At 44.0% G+C, this 13,711-nt stretch overlaps 1 protein-coding gene across 1 annotated transcript in view; it reads left to right on the top strand.

Moving 5' to 3' along the window:
- Positions 1 to 12,769, top strand: part of LOC8034525 (TBC1 domain family member 13) — a 46,700-nt gene extending 33,931 nt beyond the window's left edge. The window contains exons 10-13 of the mRNA XM_029980447.4: positions 843 to 1,085; positions 3,504 to 3,585; positions 8,556 to 8,613; positions 10,833 to 12,769. Of these exons, the coding sequence (XP_029836307.3) occupies positions 843 to 1,085; positions 3,504 to 3,585; positions 8,556 to 8,613; positions 10,833 to 10,910 (461 nt within the window). The 3' untranslated portion in view covers positions 10,911 to 12,769. The remainder of the gene's footprint in view (positions 1 to 842; positions 1,086 to 3,503; positions 3,586 to 8,555; positions 8,614 to 10,832) is intronic.
- The last annotated feature ends 942 nt before the right edge of the window (positions 12,770 to 13,711 follow it).

Raw genomic sequence — 13,711 nt, 5'->3', positions numbered from 1 at the left:
GTCAATAAATTTTTTTTTTAATCTTTTTTTTTTTTTTGTGTTTAACTTTAACGTCTTAATGACACACAGCATTTTTCCTTTTGACTTGAAAGGAAAGTAATTGAAAAATTTTGTTTTGTATTGCCAATTTCTGATTAAGACAGGTTTGTCCTTCAATTGTTTTACGAAACAAATTGACCACCTAACCTCACTTTAGCGATGAATTACATGCTCATAGCATACAAAGTTGATCCTTATGATCTATTCAATGTGGGTTAGATCCAATGGACCCACGTATGCTGTATAGCGTTAGTTGCTGAAATGCATAAAGCCTCCTTCAATGTAGACATATGCAAGCAACCATGCTTCAGAAGCGATTCGGGCCACCGTGGATGATGGTTGGGCGCCAGCCTGGCAACCGTGAGTGGAGTAGCTTGGGTGCCAGCTTGGGGGGCTACTATGGGTGGAGTAGTTTGGGTACTAGCCTGGCAGTTGTGGGTGGAGGAGTTTTGGTGTCAGTCTGGCAACCGCAAGCACACCTTAGCAAGACTCGACTCTCGTACAATCTACACACAATGGCAGCGAGATGGCGGCGACCAGAGGATAGACTTGCGAACCGGTGTAGTCGCTGACAGGATGAGGACAGCAGGGGGGTCCTTCAGTTGTTCCGCCTCCAGAGTAAGCTTCCTACCTCCGCTTTGACGTCTCTCTAGCCTTGAGCGTGCACGCGCAGTCAAAGAAGGCGGAAGGCAGCAAGCGCCTGCTTGAGGCTGGGCTTGAGAGAGAACTTCCCTGCCATTTTCCCACTGTCGGCGAGTATAGTTGAATCAACCAGTTCCGAACGATGCCACAACCCCTTGCAGAGCATGCGGAGGCAGACTGCTTCTTCTGTTTCACGAGCCTGATGGCGGAGATCCGGGACTTTTTCCTCAAGACACTGGACGACTCGGCATGCGGCATTGGGGCCATGATGCAGCGGCTGATGGGCCTGCTAAAGCGCAGGGATGACCGCCTGCACCTGCGGCTGCGCCAGCTGCAGGTGGAGCCACAGTACTACAGCTTCCGCTGGATCATGCTCCTGCTGTCCCAGGACTTCCCTCTACCAGGTCAGCGCAGTTTCACCGAGTTTTCAGTGTGGAAATGACCGGGGCCTTGACACGGGAGTGAATTCGTGAAATCAATGGGATGTGGAAATGTGCGATTGAAGAGCCGCGTCATCGCCTGCAAGCATAAGTAGCGGTACTGCAACATATATTCATAGATTGCATTCATTGAAATTGCTTGCCACCACTTATGGCAAGAGACCACACTGGGAGTATTAATGGGTATCACTGGACCACCTCCAATATGCATATATTTCTTGATTCTTTATGCATCATTTTTTTACAGTGGGCTTGAAATAATTGGGTGGGACAGCTGGACCAATTGGGCCACTTTTATGCATTCACAATGTTTTCCGCCTAGCGGCGCCAAAAGCGTGAAATCAACCAAAATTGTGCCACGCTGTACCATGCTGCGCCAAAGATCACGGTGACGCTAGATTTAGCAGAAGGCAAAAGCTTGATTGACAGCCGTGGCTATTTCATTGCCAGGTGGCGTGAGCCGCCACCCGATTCCTTGCTTCAGCCGTATCTGTCCAGCCATCCATCCAATATGAATTGGATGTATATTGTAAATCGCACGTATACAATGATTTACGTTTGCAGACAATATAAAAAAGGCCAGGCGAGCGTGTGCCTTCAAAGATTTCTATGGCTATCTAATGGAAGAAAGCTGAGTTATAATTGAGTCTATTGTGTACACGAGCGGCATTTCAGCGGCTGTTTGATTTTTGTCATTACTCCCCTCTTGATCGGAAAATGATTGCCCAGTCAACGCCGATTCTGGTGCTGTTTTTTAATCAAGCTTGCGGCGTTCCTATACAAGAGGTGAGAGCGAAGGATCGTAGAGGTGAGAGTGCAGTGTTTGTGCGTTGCGTGATAAGATCACGCCCGCTTATCATCTTTTATTCCTCAAACTTGTTATCGGACGCCCTAAAACCGATCTCGCTTAACTTGATGACTTAGTGGTTTCAGCCATGTTAGATCTCGCCTATTGCGGTAAGAGCTCATTAATTCGAATCGCAAAGGGAAGCCGCCTCAGTTCGAATAAATGAAAGTTCGAACAAACAAAAGTGAAGAACAACAGTACACTCACTGCGATTTGGAGGCAGTAGGGCATGTCAGCAATTTAATGCTTCAAAAAGTCCGTGATTGTAGTCTGCCTTTTTTTCTTTGAAGGCGAGAGCTAGCACTTTTTGCTCTAACGAGCGAATGTGGCGAAGGCCTCCTCTTCGCCTTCTGGTGACGAAAGTAAGAAAACTTCCTTTCGTTGGAAACTTCTGCCGCCAAGGCGTCTCTTATTCTTTATTTAAGTAGATGCCGTGCTTTTCGCAATTTTTTGCTTAGACAAGAGTCCGGCGTCCACTTCCCGCAGGATGTCACTCTTCTCTTGCAGTGTTTTGGCACGGTGTTTGCCGCGGGCACACGCCATCTTCAAGTCGCAGCTCTGGGTCTGGCGCTACACCACCGATTTCCGCCGAAAAGTGCTTTAGCCGAGGCTTAACAACACCACAAAGAAGCGCGCAGGCCAGTACCTCCAAAGCTGAAAACAGACGAGCACACCCGACGGAGACTGCCGAGACAGTAGTTGAACATACATTGGCGAAGGTGGCAAAGCCCCCGATTCGTCTTCTAAGCGTTGAGAATGCTTCCTGTAAGCGTTGCCAATCCCCGCTTTTTGACTGCAAGTGCAGCGGCGCAGCTGCGACGCACTTGATTCGTTGTTTTTTGGTGCTTGCCGCACCATCTGCCACTCAACAACAGCTCCTACACGACAAGGTTTGCAAAGCCTCGGAGATCGGTGCAGGCAACTTGGGAGGCAAGGAGTCTCGGAGGTCACGTGCACGTAGAACTGAGAGGAGGCAGCCGCCGCTGCCTTCTGGCCGCCTCCGCGCCGGTAGATTTTTCCCGATTTCGCCTTCTCTTGCCATTCTTTCCGTTTCGGAGGCAACGCGGTTTCGTGTGAAGGCAGCGGGTGCGTTTTCTGGCCGTGTGCCAGACGCAAAGCTGCCGGCACGGTGGTACATAGTTCGAATTCTCCGTGGCGGAACCTGCTCGCTTTCGAATTAACAGGCTTTTTTATACATAGACTTCTATGGAGCTTGGCCAGACCAAATCGTACAGTTGAATTATTCATAAACTCGAATTATTGAAGTTCAATTTAATGAGCTCTCACTGTATCGGCACTGAAAGCATCATTATCTCAGCAACAGCCGGTCGAGCAGGGAGTGAGGACAAAAGTTGAACAGCCGCTGAAGCCCCGATAATGGTCAAGCTTTTTTCTGATAGATAGAACAGCAGGCCCTCTAAGCCACGCACTCACCTGAGCCTCTTCACGTCGTCCTTGACTGTACCAGAGACCTGTGGAAATGGACTGCAGACATTACCCTTATCCCGTAAGGCATGCAACCCTCTCCCTCGCAGACGTGCTGCGCATCTGGGACTCTCTCTTCGCGGATCCCGAAAGATTTGGCTTCCTCATCTACATCTGCTATGCCATGCTGGCGTGAGTTATCTCTCTTCTGTGTTGGTCTCTGATCTATGTTAGTGTCTTGTTCATGTTGGTCTTTTCTCTATGTTGGTGTCTTGTTCTTGTTAAGGGGGGACATGGGTCTTTTGGAGCCAAAAACTTCCTAATACTGCATTATTTTGAAAATGGCGATGGCTGTGGTTCTTCTGAATCTACCAGGCTTATAATTTCGTGGATGAATATTTGAGCTATAAATCACTTTATAATATCTCTGCAGGCTGAATGTGCGTTGAAGTTGACTCTAAAACATTGTTTTCACAAAACACAAATTTTGGACTCGTTGAGAATTTGCAGAAGGGATATCTCAGTATCTAGAGCCGATAGAAAAATAACTGTTCCTGAAATGTGTAGCTGAACGTGTGAAGCATACAATGTTGAGAGCAGAATTTTCAATATAGGTCTAGAAAAATTTATATTTGATATTTTGCTTTATTACTTGTTAGCCATGCATTGAGCAGTGAACTTCAATGTGTGGTAAAATCACTAATATAATGAGTTTATCTTAAAAGTGCTTCCAACATTGTATTCTCTACACTTCGTTGTATCTAGCCACGTGTAAAAAAGAATATTTTGTTGAGCAGTTGTTTTTCTATTGTTTTTCCAAACAAAGGCAGGCAAGTTTTATTTATTTTGAGGACAATTCTACTGACTGAGAAAATGACCAGATATATGAAATTAGTGCAAAAAGCTGAACAAGCTTGTGCAGTTTCATTGGGCTTGGTCATAAAATAAGAAAAAAAGCTCCAAGACCTGTTTTTTGACCCGCATCTTCCCTTAAGGGAAGATGCGGGTCAAAAAATGTCAAGAAGTATGATTTGGTTTTTTTCATGTTTTATTATCTTTGAATCTTTATATGTATAAAATCAATAAGTGCAGGTTATGATTGCAAAACTACCCTAGTCAAATGCATACTTGAAAGCCTCCTGGCAACCCTGAACGGCATAAATTTGAGCCATTTTTCTGTGCTCAGTTGTTCAGATTGTGGCGTCGCCCATCATCACATTTATGTTGAGAAGTAGATCGAGCCATCTCCTCTTCGTCACAGTCTACTGTAGCTTCTGTTTTTCGTGAAAAATTGTTAACAACATATAACAAATAATTTTAAGACATCTTCACGCTTTGTGCACAAGAATTGATGTTCCTAATATTGTCCTATCACAGCCCAATTCGGCATGCATATACTTTAGACTATGTATAATGCAACTATCAAGGTTTCTTTAGAATGTATTTCTTTTTGTATGTATGAAATATTTGGGAAACTTTTGTTAGCCCTTCAAAAATTCTGTTTTTGTGATTTTCAATTATTTAAAAGTGAACAACTCTTGCACGCATTATTTCTGTCGTTTGCTGATCTTAGTGGTTTAAAAGAAGTGAATTAGCTTATTTAACTAGGCTCTTTTAAGTGTGTTGTCATGCACCACATATCTGCAAGAACATCCAAGAAATGCAAGGTCAGAATCGTATCATTATGAAAACGATAGAAAGTGTTGCAGACGGCGTACCTCAGTTATTCCGCATACGGTCGTCGTCTGCAGCAGGCATCTGAAGACTTCTCGAGGGCCGTCGTTGCCGTCGCAAATATTTCAGAAACTGCCGATTCTCATCAAACTTTTATTATTATAAGTGTGAAATCTAGACTTCCTTTATCTATTGTTTCTAGATATTTAAGCCCCACATTCATTGTTTGAACGATTATCCTTTCGAAGCGAAATCCAGTGCCATGTGTTCATCTATAGCAATGCCCCTGACGTTTTGTTTGGAGAAGGGATGTCATACTGAAAGGGTCAGTTGTAAATAATTTTAAAAAATGTTTTCCCCTGCCGCATATTTCCCTAACTCTTTCCTTACCGCGACCGTCAAAATCGATCAGACGTGATCGACGATTTGCGAGCCACATTACAAAGCCTTTGAAGCGTTTCTGGACAAATTGCGGCATCTGGTGGTTAGAGAAGACACACTAGTTTCGAGTTTTTATGCAGTTCTTTTTTTTTTTTCCATGAGTAGGCGATTTATTAAAACCAAACACGACAGCCCAGGAAGAGCTGTCCGGGCTGCAAGCATGGCATCATCTTTGCACCGCATGCCTCCTCAGATACGTTTGACGTCTCGCGATTCGAGGGCATCTGTGATCGATTTTGTTGCTAATACTATCACGAGTGAGTTGGGAGATCATCTCAGATCATCATATTTTAGTTCCGACAGCGATAATTTGCCCAAAAAAGCCCGGAACATCGACAAGTGCATGTCGGGAAGGCTTGTTTTGGTTTTGGTTTTCATGTTATATTCTTTTCTCGTCTGAAAGTCCAGGCAGTTTGTGCTTGGTGGTTAGATTAGACACTCTAGTTTCAGTTTCTAGTTTGTTATAATCGGATGCCCAGCAGAGGAAAGGCACACTCCACGCGGCATGGCTCCTCGGAAGCGTTTGAAGTCTTGAGATTCGAACGCATCTGCGGTCGATTTCGTTGACGACACTAGCACAAGCGAGTCGAAAGACGATGTCGGACCATCATATTTTAGTTCTGACAGCAATGATTCATCAAATCAGCCCTGAACATTGACGACTGCACATCAGTGGGGCTTGTTTTAGTTTCAGTGTTATTTGCTGGTCTCGCGTGCAGGTCCGGTCGATTTGTGCTTATGTTCAATGTATCTGGTGGTTAGATTAGACATTGTAGTTTGAGTTTCTATGTAGTTATTCTTTTTTTCCTCCTGAGGTGGCGAGGAGATACACTCCGCGAACATGGCGTCTACACGAAAAGATTTTGGGAGGATTCCCATCTGAGTTGAAGGATTTCAGATGGGAGAAAGCTAAAAGAGGTGATGCACGGTGGCCACAGGATCAAAATGTGTTACATCTTCCATAGAAAGACTGGCATGGCATGCACATGATGAGTACTAAACATACCTGGGGTTCTTTTTTTTTTTTTTTTTTTCAGGTTTTGTTTTTATTTTTATGTCTGTGACATTATTTCCTGAATAGGAGAATCTTTTTTCATTCTTTTATTTATTTATTTACAGAAAAAAACCTGCAGCGCTGAAACTTTCGGCATTATAGCAGGTACAGCCCATGAATTAATACGCTCAATAAAATAAAAACGGAACACTTGAATATACAACCTGGGCTTTCAATAAAGAAAATACATAAACATTGAACATAAACAACATTAAAAATCAAGACCATTTCCTGAGATAAATGGTCCGACGTCACTCTACTAAAAAATATTCGTACTTCAAATTGTTTGAGACAACGACCCTAAACGGAAAAGCACACAAAAGAAAATCAAGGTTACCGTAAGCCGGATGGCCCCAACAGAAAAATGGGCGAAACCCATTCAAGACTTTGGGAGCTTTGAACCTCTAAACTTGTGGGCATAAAAGGAGGGCAACCCTAGACTTTAGGCAACCCTAAACAAGGACACACTGAGGGCAATGGGGACACAGTCATTGGAACAAGATAAAAATTAGCGGACAATAAAATAGTCGTTGACAAAAATAAAACCCGAAACTGCTTCACTGAATGGCATGCATGCCACGATGGTTGAGGCTACAGCAAGATCCCGTAAGGACGCCGTCCCTCGAGATATTGCTTATCCCGTTTTTCTGGCTAAATATCCGTAACATAAATATTCCGAAACATTGCCTACCCCCCTTGATTATTTCCGTGTGACGTCATGCGATGTCCGATCCGACCAAAAATCACATCAAGTGCGCGATTTGCGGTACCAGTACATTTGATCTGACAAGCAAGTTCTTAATGGGCTCCCGCGTTTTGTTTGTGATTTTCGCGCGCAATATCGGTTCCCGTAAAATGCGAGTGGTTCCTGCATGTATTTGCATTGTGAAATGCAAATCTGCTGCGTCTACAATCTGCGGACGCAAGTTCCCCTAGCGGATTCCCAGATTTCTTCCGCGTTCTGCGAGCACGATACCGGTTCCCGTGATGGGCAAGTTTATGGCAGGTTCCCACGTGTTTATCGCGCCGTGAAACGTGACTTTGCTGCATCTGTTATCTACAGCATCGGTTCCTGTGAGATGCAAGTTCGCGGCAGGTTCTCGCATGTCCTTCGCACCATAAAACGCGAATCTGCTGCGTCTGCAACCTCCGGTATTCTTTCCCGTGACACGAGTCCATAGCGAATTCCCGTGTGTTTATCGCATCGTGAAACATAAATTTGCTATGTCCACAATCTGTGGTATCAGTTCCTGTATCAAGTGCTTTGTAGCGGGTGCCCATGTGTTTACCACTAATTTTTGGTAAAGTTTTCCTGTCGCATCCTCAAAGGTTGCCCACGTCATGTTTTTCGCCATTTATCTCTTCATTTTGGATGGACATTCTTAGAGGATTTTGGAATATGGCACTGAGTGAACTACACTTTAGTTTCTTATCCATGTTGGTGTCGTTCCTTGTTGGTCTCTTATCAATCTTGGTGTCTTGTTCATATTTGTCTTTTCTATTGTTGTGTCATGTCTATGCATGGTCTCTTGTCTATGTTGATGTCTTGTCTATGCCGGTGCGTATCGGCGCTGATGACTTATTGGAACCAGGGTGGACAAAAATAACGATTAAAAAAGAAAAATCTGATTTATGTGATTTATATCAGATTTTTTATAATTTAAATTACTGACAAGCTGCTCTAACATTTTCTGCTCCTAATCTGCTCCAGACTGCAGACTTTTGTGCTTCGAAGTTGCTTCGAAATGCATAAACTGCTGCTGGTCCAAAACAATAATTTTTTTGCGCCTAAGCTGCTCCAAAATCCAGGTTTTTCTGCTCCACAAATTGCTCCAAAACCTATTTCACCCCTGTGTTTATGTCTTGTCCATGTTGGTCTCTTATCAGTGTAGGAGTCTTGTACATGTTGGTCTTTTTTCTGTGTCTGTGTTTTGTTCATGTTGGTCTCATGAGGGCAACTGGTGCCTCATGATGGGACCTCCCTTTTGTCCAGGAGGCTGAGGGACAGGCTTATGAGTGGCGACTTCCCCTCCAACATCAAGCTGCTACAGGTGAGGGTGCCGAGGAGTGCTCGGTTGCATGCAGTTCTTGTCCCATGATTCAAAAGAGTCAATATTTTGAGCTTGTAAATGGTTTGAAGGTCGGTTAATTTCTGTCATCCCTTGTCCATATAAAAAAGGATATTTTAAGCTCTTAACCATTTTGGACGAACCTAGGTTGTCAACAAGGGGTCATCCCCAAGCCACTCAGGATGGCTCATCGGTTTTCCCCGGTTTACACACTTGGTTGCTTTGAACAAACCAGGCTCGTTCTTGGCTTAGTTTTTGGTTTTTCCATCGAATGGTAGCACTGACTTCTTTTTAATTTTGCTCCCTTTTCATTTGTGTCTAGGAAATTTATTTTGAAGGCAACAAGTTTGGTTTTGAAGACAACAATTAAGCAGTTGAGGGTCATAAATTCCCAAAAAACTAAAAAGAATTAAGGTTCATCTTTAGGAGCTTATAGTCTGCCATTTTTGGGGGTTCAGCTTTGCTGAGGGTTCAGTAGATGGCGAAGTGTGCATTTGTTTTGGTCTACGTAATATCCCGAGTCATCGCCCACTCCCCTGCCACCTGAAATTCATAAAAAAAGCACAAAGGTAAGCACAAAATGTTTAGAAGAAGCTAAAAAAAAATGCCCATTTTCGTGTACGTATTTAGCGCAGCTACACAAGAGATACATTAAACTCAAAACTCGAATTAGCTTCATTGTTTTATGGAAGAAATTCTCATGAGAAGATTTATTACTATCGCAAAGTCCATTACTCGCATAAGCGCGATGAACACCACCGATCAGCATACAGTGCAAACGTTTCTTCCGTGAAAGCACATTTTTAACACCGCTATGTTCTCATCATTAGTAAGGAAAAAAGTCAACAATAAAGTAGAAAAAAAACCAGGTGCAACGAGCGAGCGAGCGAAAGATGCGACGAAGTGCGATGCTGGGGAAGCGGGAAAGTCGGCGACCACGTTGGCAAATACTTTGGTGTCGGGCCAAGTTGGGCTCCTTCTCAAGCTCAAGGAGCAGGCTCTTGCGTAACTTTCTTGTTTGGTGCAGACATGTGCGTCTGTGCGCAGCGTCCTACCAACGCGGGTTGAGGCGGCATTGCTGCGTGGCGTAGACGGCGCCACGAACATGGAGCTTGCAATGGGGTGCTCTACAAACATCTCTTGTGATGTTCCAGCAAGTTTTTATTTACCCGTTGGCTTAGTCATAAACATTGCACAACCTTACCAACTGTGGTCGCGCCGTTCTGGGAGAAGGAGCGAGTTCGCAATGACCTTACTTCGGTGGAGACGGACTTTGACCTTACAGTCTGCGGTTACATTCCAGGATATGGGGCATTCGCTCACCTCACAATCCCTGAATGGGTTACTTCTTGTGTTATCTTTCCAGCGTTGTTGTTGTTTTTTTGTCTGAACGAACTATTTTGTAAGCAAACAAAGTTTCATTCTGTTATCTCCATCTTTTTTCACTTATGTACTACGACTTAGGAGTCACAGAAATTGGGGAGGAAGTGTGTAAACAAAGAGAAGTGTTTTTCCCTTTTCATTTTACTTTGCCACGGACATACTCCAACTGTAAGGTCCATGGCTGTGTCTTTCGGCTAGGAGGAATGTTTGCTGATCGCGGAGTCTGCTTTGGGGCATTTGTAGGGGTGAGCGATCACTTGGTGTTTTTTTTTAAATCGATATTCGCCCAAAAAGTGGGGTGCGGGATGACTCGGGGATGGGTGATGACTCGTGATATTACGGTAAGCTGAATTTATTATTGCAGATTTTATAAAGGTTGAACCTAGAAACTATTTGTCTGACCTCAAGTGATTCAAGCCCACTCTTACATATTGTATCCTTTACTGAATAGGATACCTAAAATTGGAGAAAATAAATTGTACACTTAGTTTTTGGATCCTCTCAGCTTTTTCGATATCTTTGTTGACACACTTTGTCTATTTTGCCAATAAAGCAGGATGTACTAAGAAAAACTGATTCTTAGCAAAGGTGCGCATTTATGGCTTTAGCCGCATAGGGTACCAATTCAAAGATGTTGCTGGCTTGCATAATATTCTTGCAATGTTTCTGAACTTCTGGGCTGATGCTGATCCATACTGCAAGCAATGTTGTAAGCTTCTGGCCTGTTCTTGTCTATACTGTTTACAATGTTCTAAGCTTCTGGGCTGTTCTTGTGTCCTTCTTGAGGCTGTGAACAAACATATTGTCTCTTTCCCCAGAACTTTCCGGACACCGACATAAACGAGCTACTGGCAGAAGCACTCCGCGTCCAGGAGGAAGATCGCCTCCAAGGCTGACCCAGGCAGCGTGCCCCGAATCCTGCAAAAACCGTTCGGGGCCGGACGACTTGAGGCAAGCCAACCAGACGAATTGGGGCCAAGTGTCCATGGCTTGATGTCCCTCAAGCAACTGTGATGTGCGGGGCACTGACATACATCCCCAAGCACTGCACCGTCACTCTGGAGCACTAGTTTCACCGCGGCATGCACTACTGGATCATGAACATTGGCATCCAGTGCTGGATCGCAGTGCAGGCCTAGAAACGTGTGAATGTTGTGGACACGTCCAAACCACTGTGTCAGTTGTAGGTGGGATTCAGGTTACCACCGAAAGACTTATGGCACAGGGGGAAAAATGCAGCCACCCCATGCTCTGTTTGTGGAGTGTACTGCCTCTCAATACTCAAGCAAGAAATGGGCAGCTCTTAGGTATTTCGCTATGGAGCAAAAAGTGACATCGTGAAGCCATTGTCAGGGCTCGGTTTGGTGAGGCAGAATCTTGCCCTTCTTTGCATGAACTTGCAATGTGGTTCTGGAACACACGCAGCATTATTTTGGCAGGTTTCTGGGCTGCTTAAAAGGTAGCACTATAAACCTTTAAAAATTTTTTTTTTTTTTTTTTGAGAAATACTATTATAATTTAGGGCCTGTGCTCACTTGCTATAAGTTGACTTCTACTCGTTTCTTGTGTTTTTTGACTGCGAGTGCAAAATTCACTTCTTTTTTACTTGTCCTCCGATGCACCACAGTTTTCCCTAGGAGGTAGAGAGTGACAATTAATTTCGGGTGTAGGCTTGAAGTAATTATACATTTCTTTGTAAATTATACTTTCATACTTTTATGTATATTGCACATAGAAATTATAAGTTATTTAGGGTGCAGCAGAAATGTGGGAAGAACCATGAGCACCACACGTGAAACTGGGATCTGTATAGTGTAGAATATTGATGGCAATAATTAGTCGGAAAATTAAATCTAGTTGCTGAGAAGACTGACAGGCTAGCTAAATTGGGCAGAACGGTTCTTGGCTGACTTACATAAATTGATGTGCACTAGTTTGTGACAAGGGGGAACATTCCATGCTGAACATAAAATGGGGTTCTTAGAATCGGGCATTAGGACATCCTGCTCGAGGATAATCTTCAAGGGGGTTTGGAAGTGTTTAGGAGGGGGGGGGGGGGAAGAGAGAGAGAAAGATTGGGGGGAGAGAGGAGGGGAGGGAGAGAGAGGTTGGAGCGAACGAGCAAACAACTGGAGAGTAGTAGTTCTCTCCTCTATCCCAGAATCATTCCCCGAGTGTGTCTGGAATATCCGGAAGGGGCGATTTCTCTTGGGGGGGGGGGGCCTTCCTTGTTTTGGAACCACTGATAAGCTTGCAAAATAAAGAAACACAATGTCAATGCGTAGTATTTATGATGTTACTTTCCAGTAAAGAGAACAGTATTGTGCACATTGTATTAGAGTACTGCCTTCTGCGGTCGGCATAGATTGATTGTACCTGGTTTTGTTGGTCTGTTTTAAGTGTCGATATATTTGTTAATGAAGCCCCCATACAGCATTTTCTCACTTTAATATCAGTTCGACCGACTTTGAGGGATTTACTGTTATGTTTTTCATTTATAATGGGATCAGCTTAAACAGAGGGTGGAATATCTTTTATGGTCCTTACTTTGTATCTTGTCTTCGGAAGTGCTGAGTGATTTCTGTACTTTATTTTTTATTTGCAAAAGGTTGCATCAGCCAAGGCACCTGTAGTATTTAATGCCATGCAATTTCCAGTGACCATACTGGAACTGAAAAGAGCAAAATGGATGCAATGTACATTTGCTAGGTGATCTGGGAATGCTCTCTTATGGATAAAACATATGTTCCATACATGTTCCTTGTTTTGCTTACTTTTTTTTCTCTGGTCTCCAATGTAGTTTTAGAATGAGAGATGTGGATATATGGCAAATATTGAAAATTAACTTAAATGTGTTGAGCACGCGATTCAGTTTGTTTTATTATTTGGTGATAAATATAAAAACTTGTTTTACTAATCCATTCCAGATTTGCCCGTGGTATGAAACTATACAGGGTGTTTTTAGGCTTTTGTCACAGGTTCGGTGAAAATTAACAATAAAAGATCCAAATAATATCCTATGCAAACAAATTTATAATTTTGATAGGACCGCTGACCGGACGATAGGTCCACGCCCTGGTGACGGACTCACGGTGAGGGGAGAATGAACAACACGGACTCTTTTCTTTTCAGCCACAAAAATAGTTTACTGAAAATCCGTTAGACAATGCATAAAACAAAACAAACAAAACTTCCAACAGCAAGACACAACAGACCGCCCCATAGAGTAAGCGCTGAGGCGCGACTTATGTTGTATGATTATATCTGTACATGAAAAACACAGCGCTCGTTCAGAAAGACAGTTTTCTGCAATTTAAGTACTTGCACTCAAAGGAACAAAAAAAAAACTAAAGGAGGGATAAACTATACAAAGTAATATGGGGGGTGAGTGGCGCGAACCTGAGTCCGGTGGGTGATGGGGGTGACGCGGCCTCTTGCGATGCCGACCGAACCTGGGAGGTCGATGTGCGCCTGGGTGCTGTCGGCGTGGCTCCTCGGCACAGGCACTCACCCACAAACGCACACACACTTGGGCGCCCAAAGCAGCGCTTGGACCAGGGAGCCCAAACTCCTCCCGTGCTCAGCCTTCCGTCGCTACCGCAGTCCCGCCCCAAACTTCGCGTTGCGTACACCCCCGGGCCAAGTCTTCGCGCACACTAACTTGACTCCGCCAACTCGGCTCGGAATCAAGCCGAGG

Source organism: Ixodes scapularis, unplaced genomic scaffold (genome assembly GCF_016920785.2).
Source record: "Ixodes scapularis isolate PalLabHiFi unplaced genomic scaffold, ASM1692078v2 PGA_scaffold3__209_contigs__length_174095766, whole genome shotgun sequence".
Classification (NCBI taxonomy): Eukaryota; Metazoa; Arthropoda; class Arachnida; order Ixodida; family Ixodidae; genus Ixodes; species Ixodes scapularis.
Note: the sequence above shows the minus strand (reverse complement) of the source record. Positions and strands in the feature narration are given on the sequence as shown.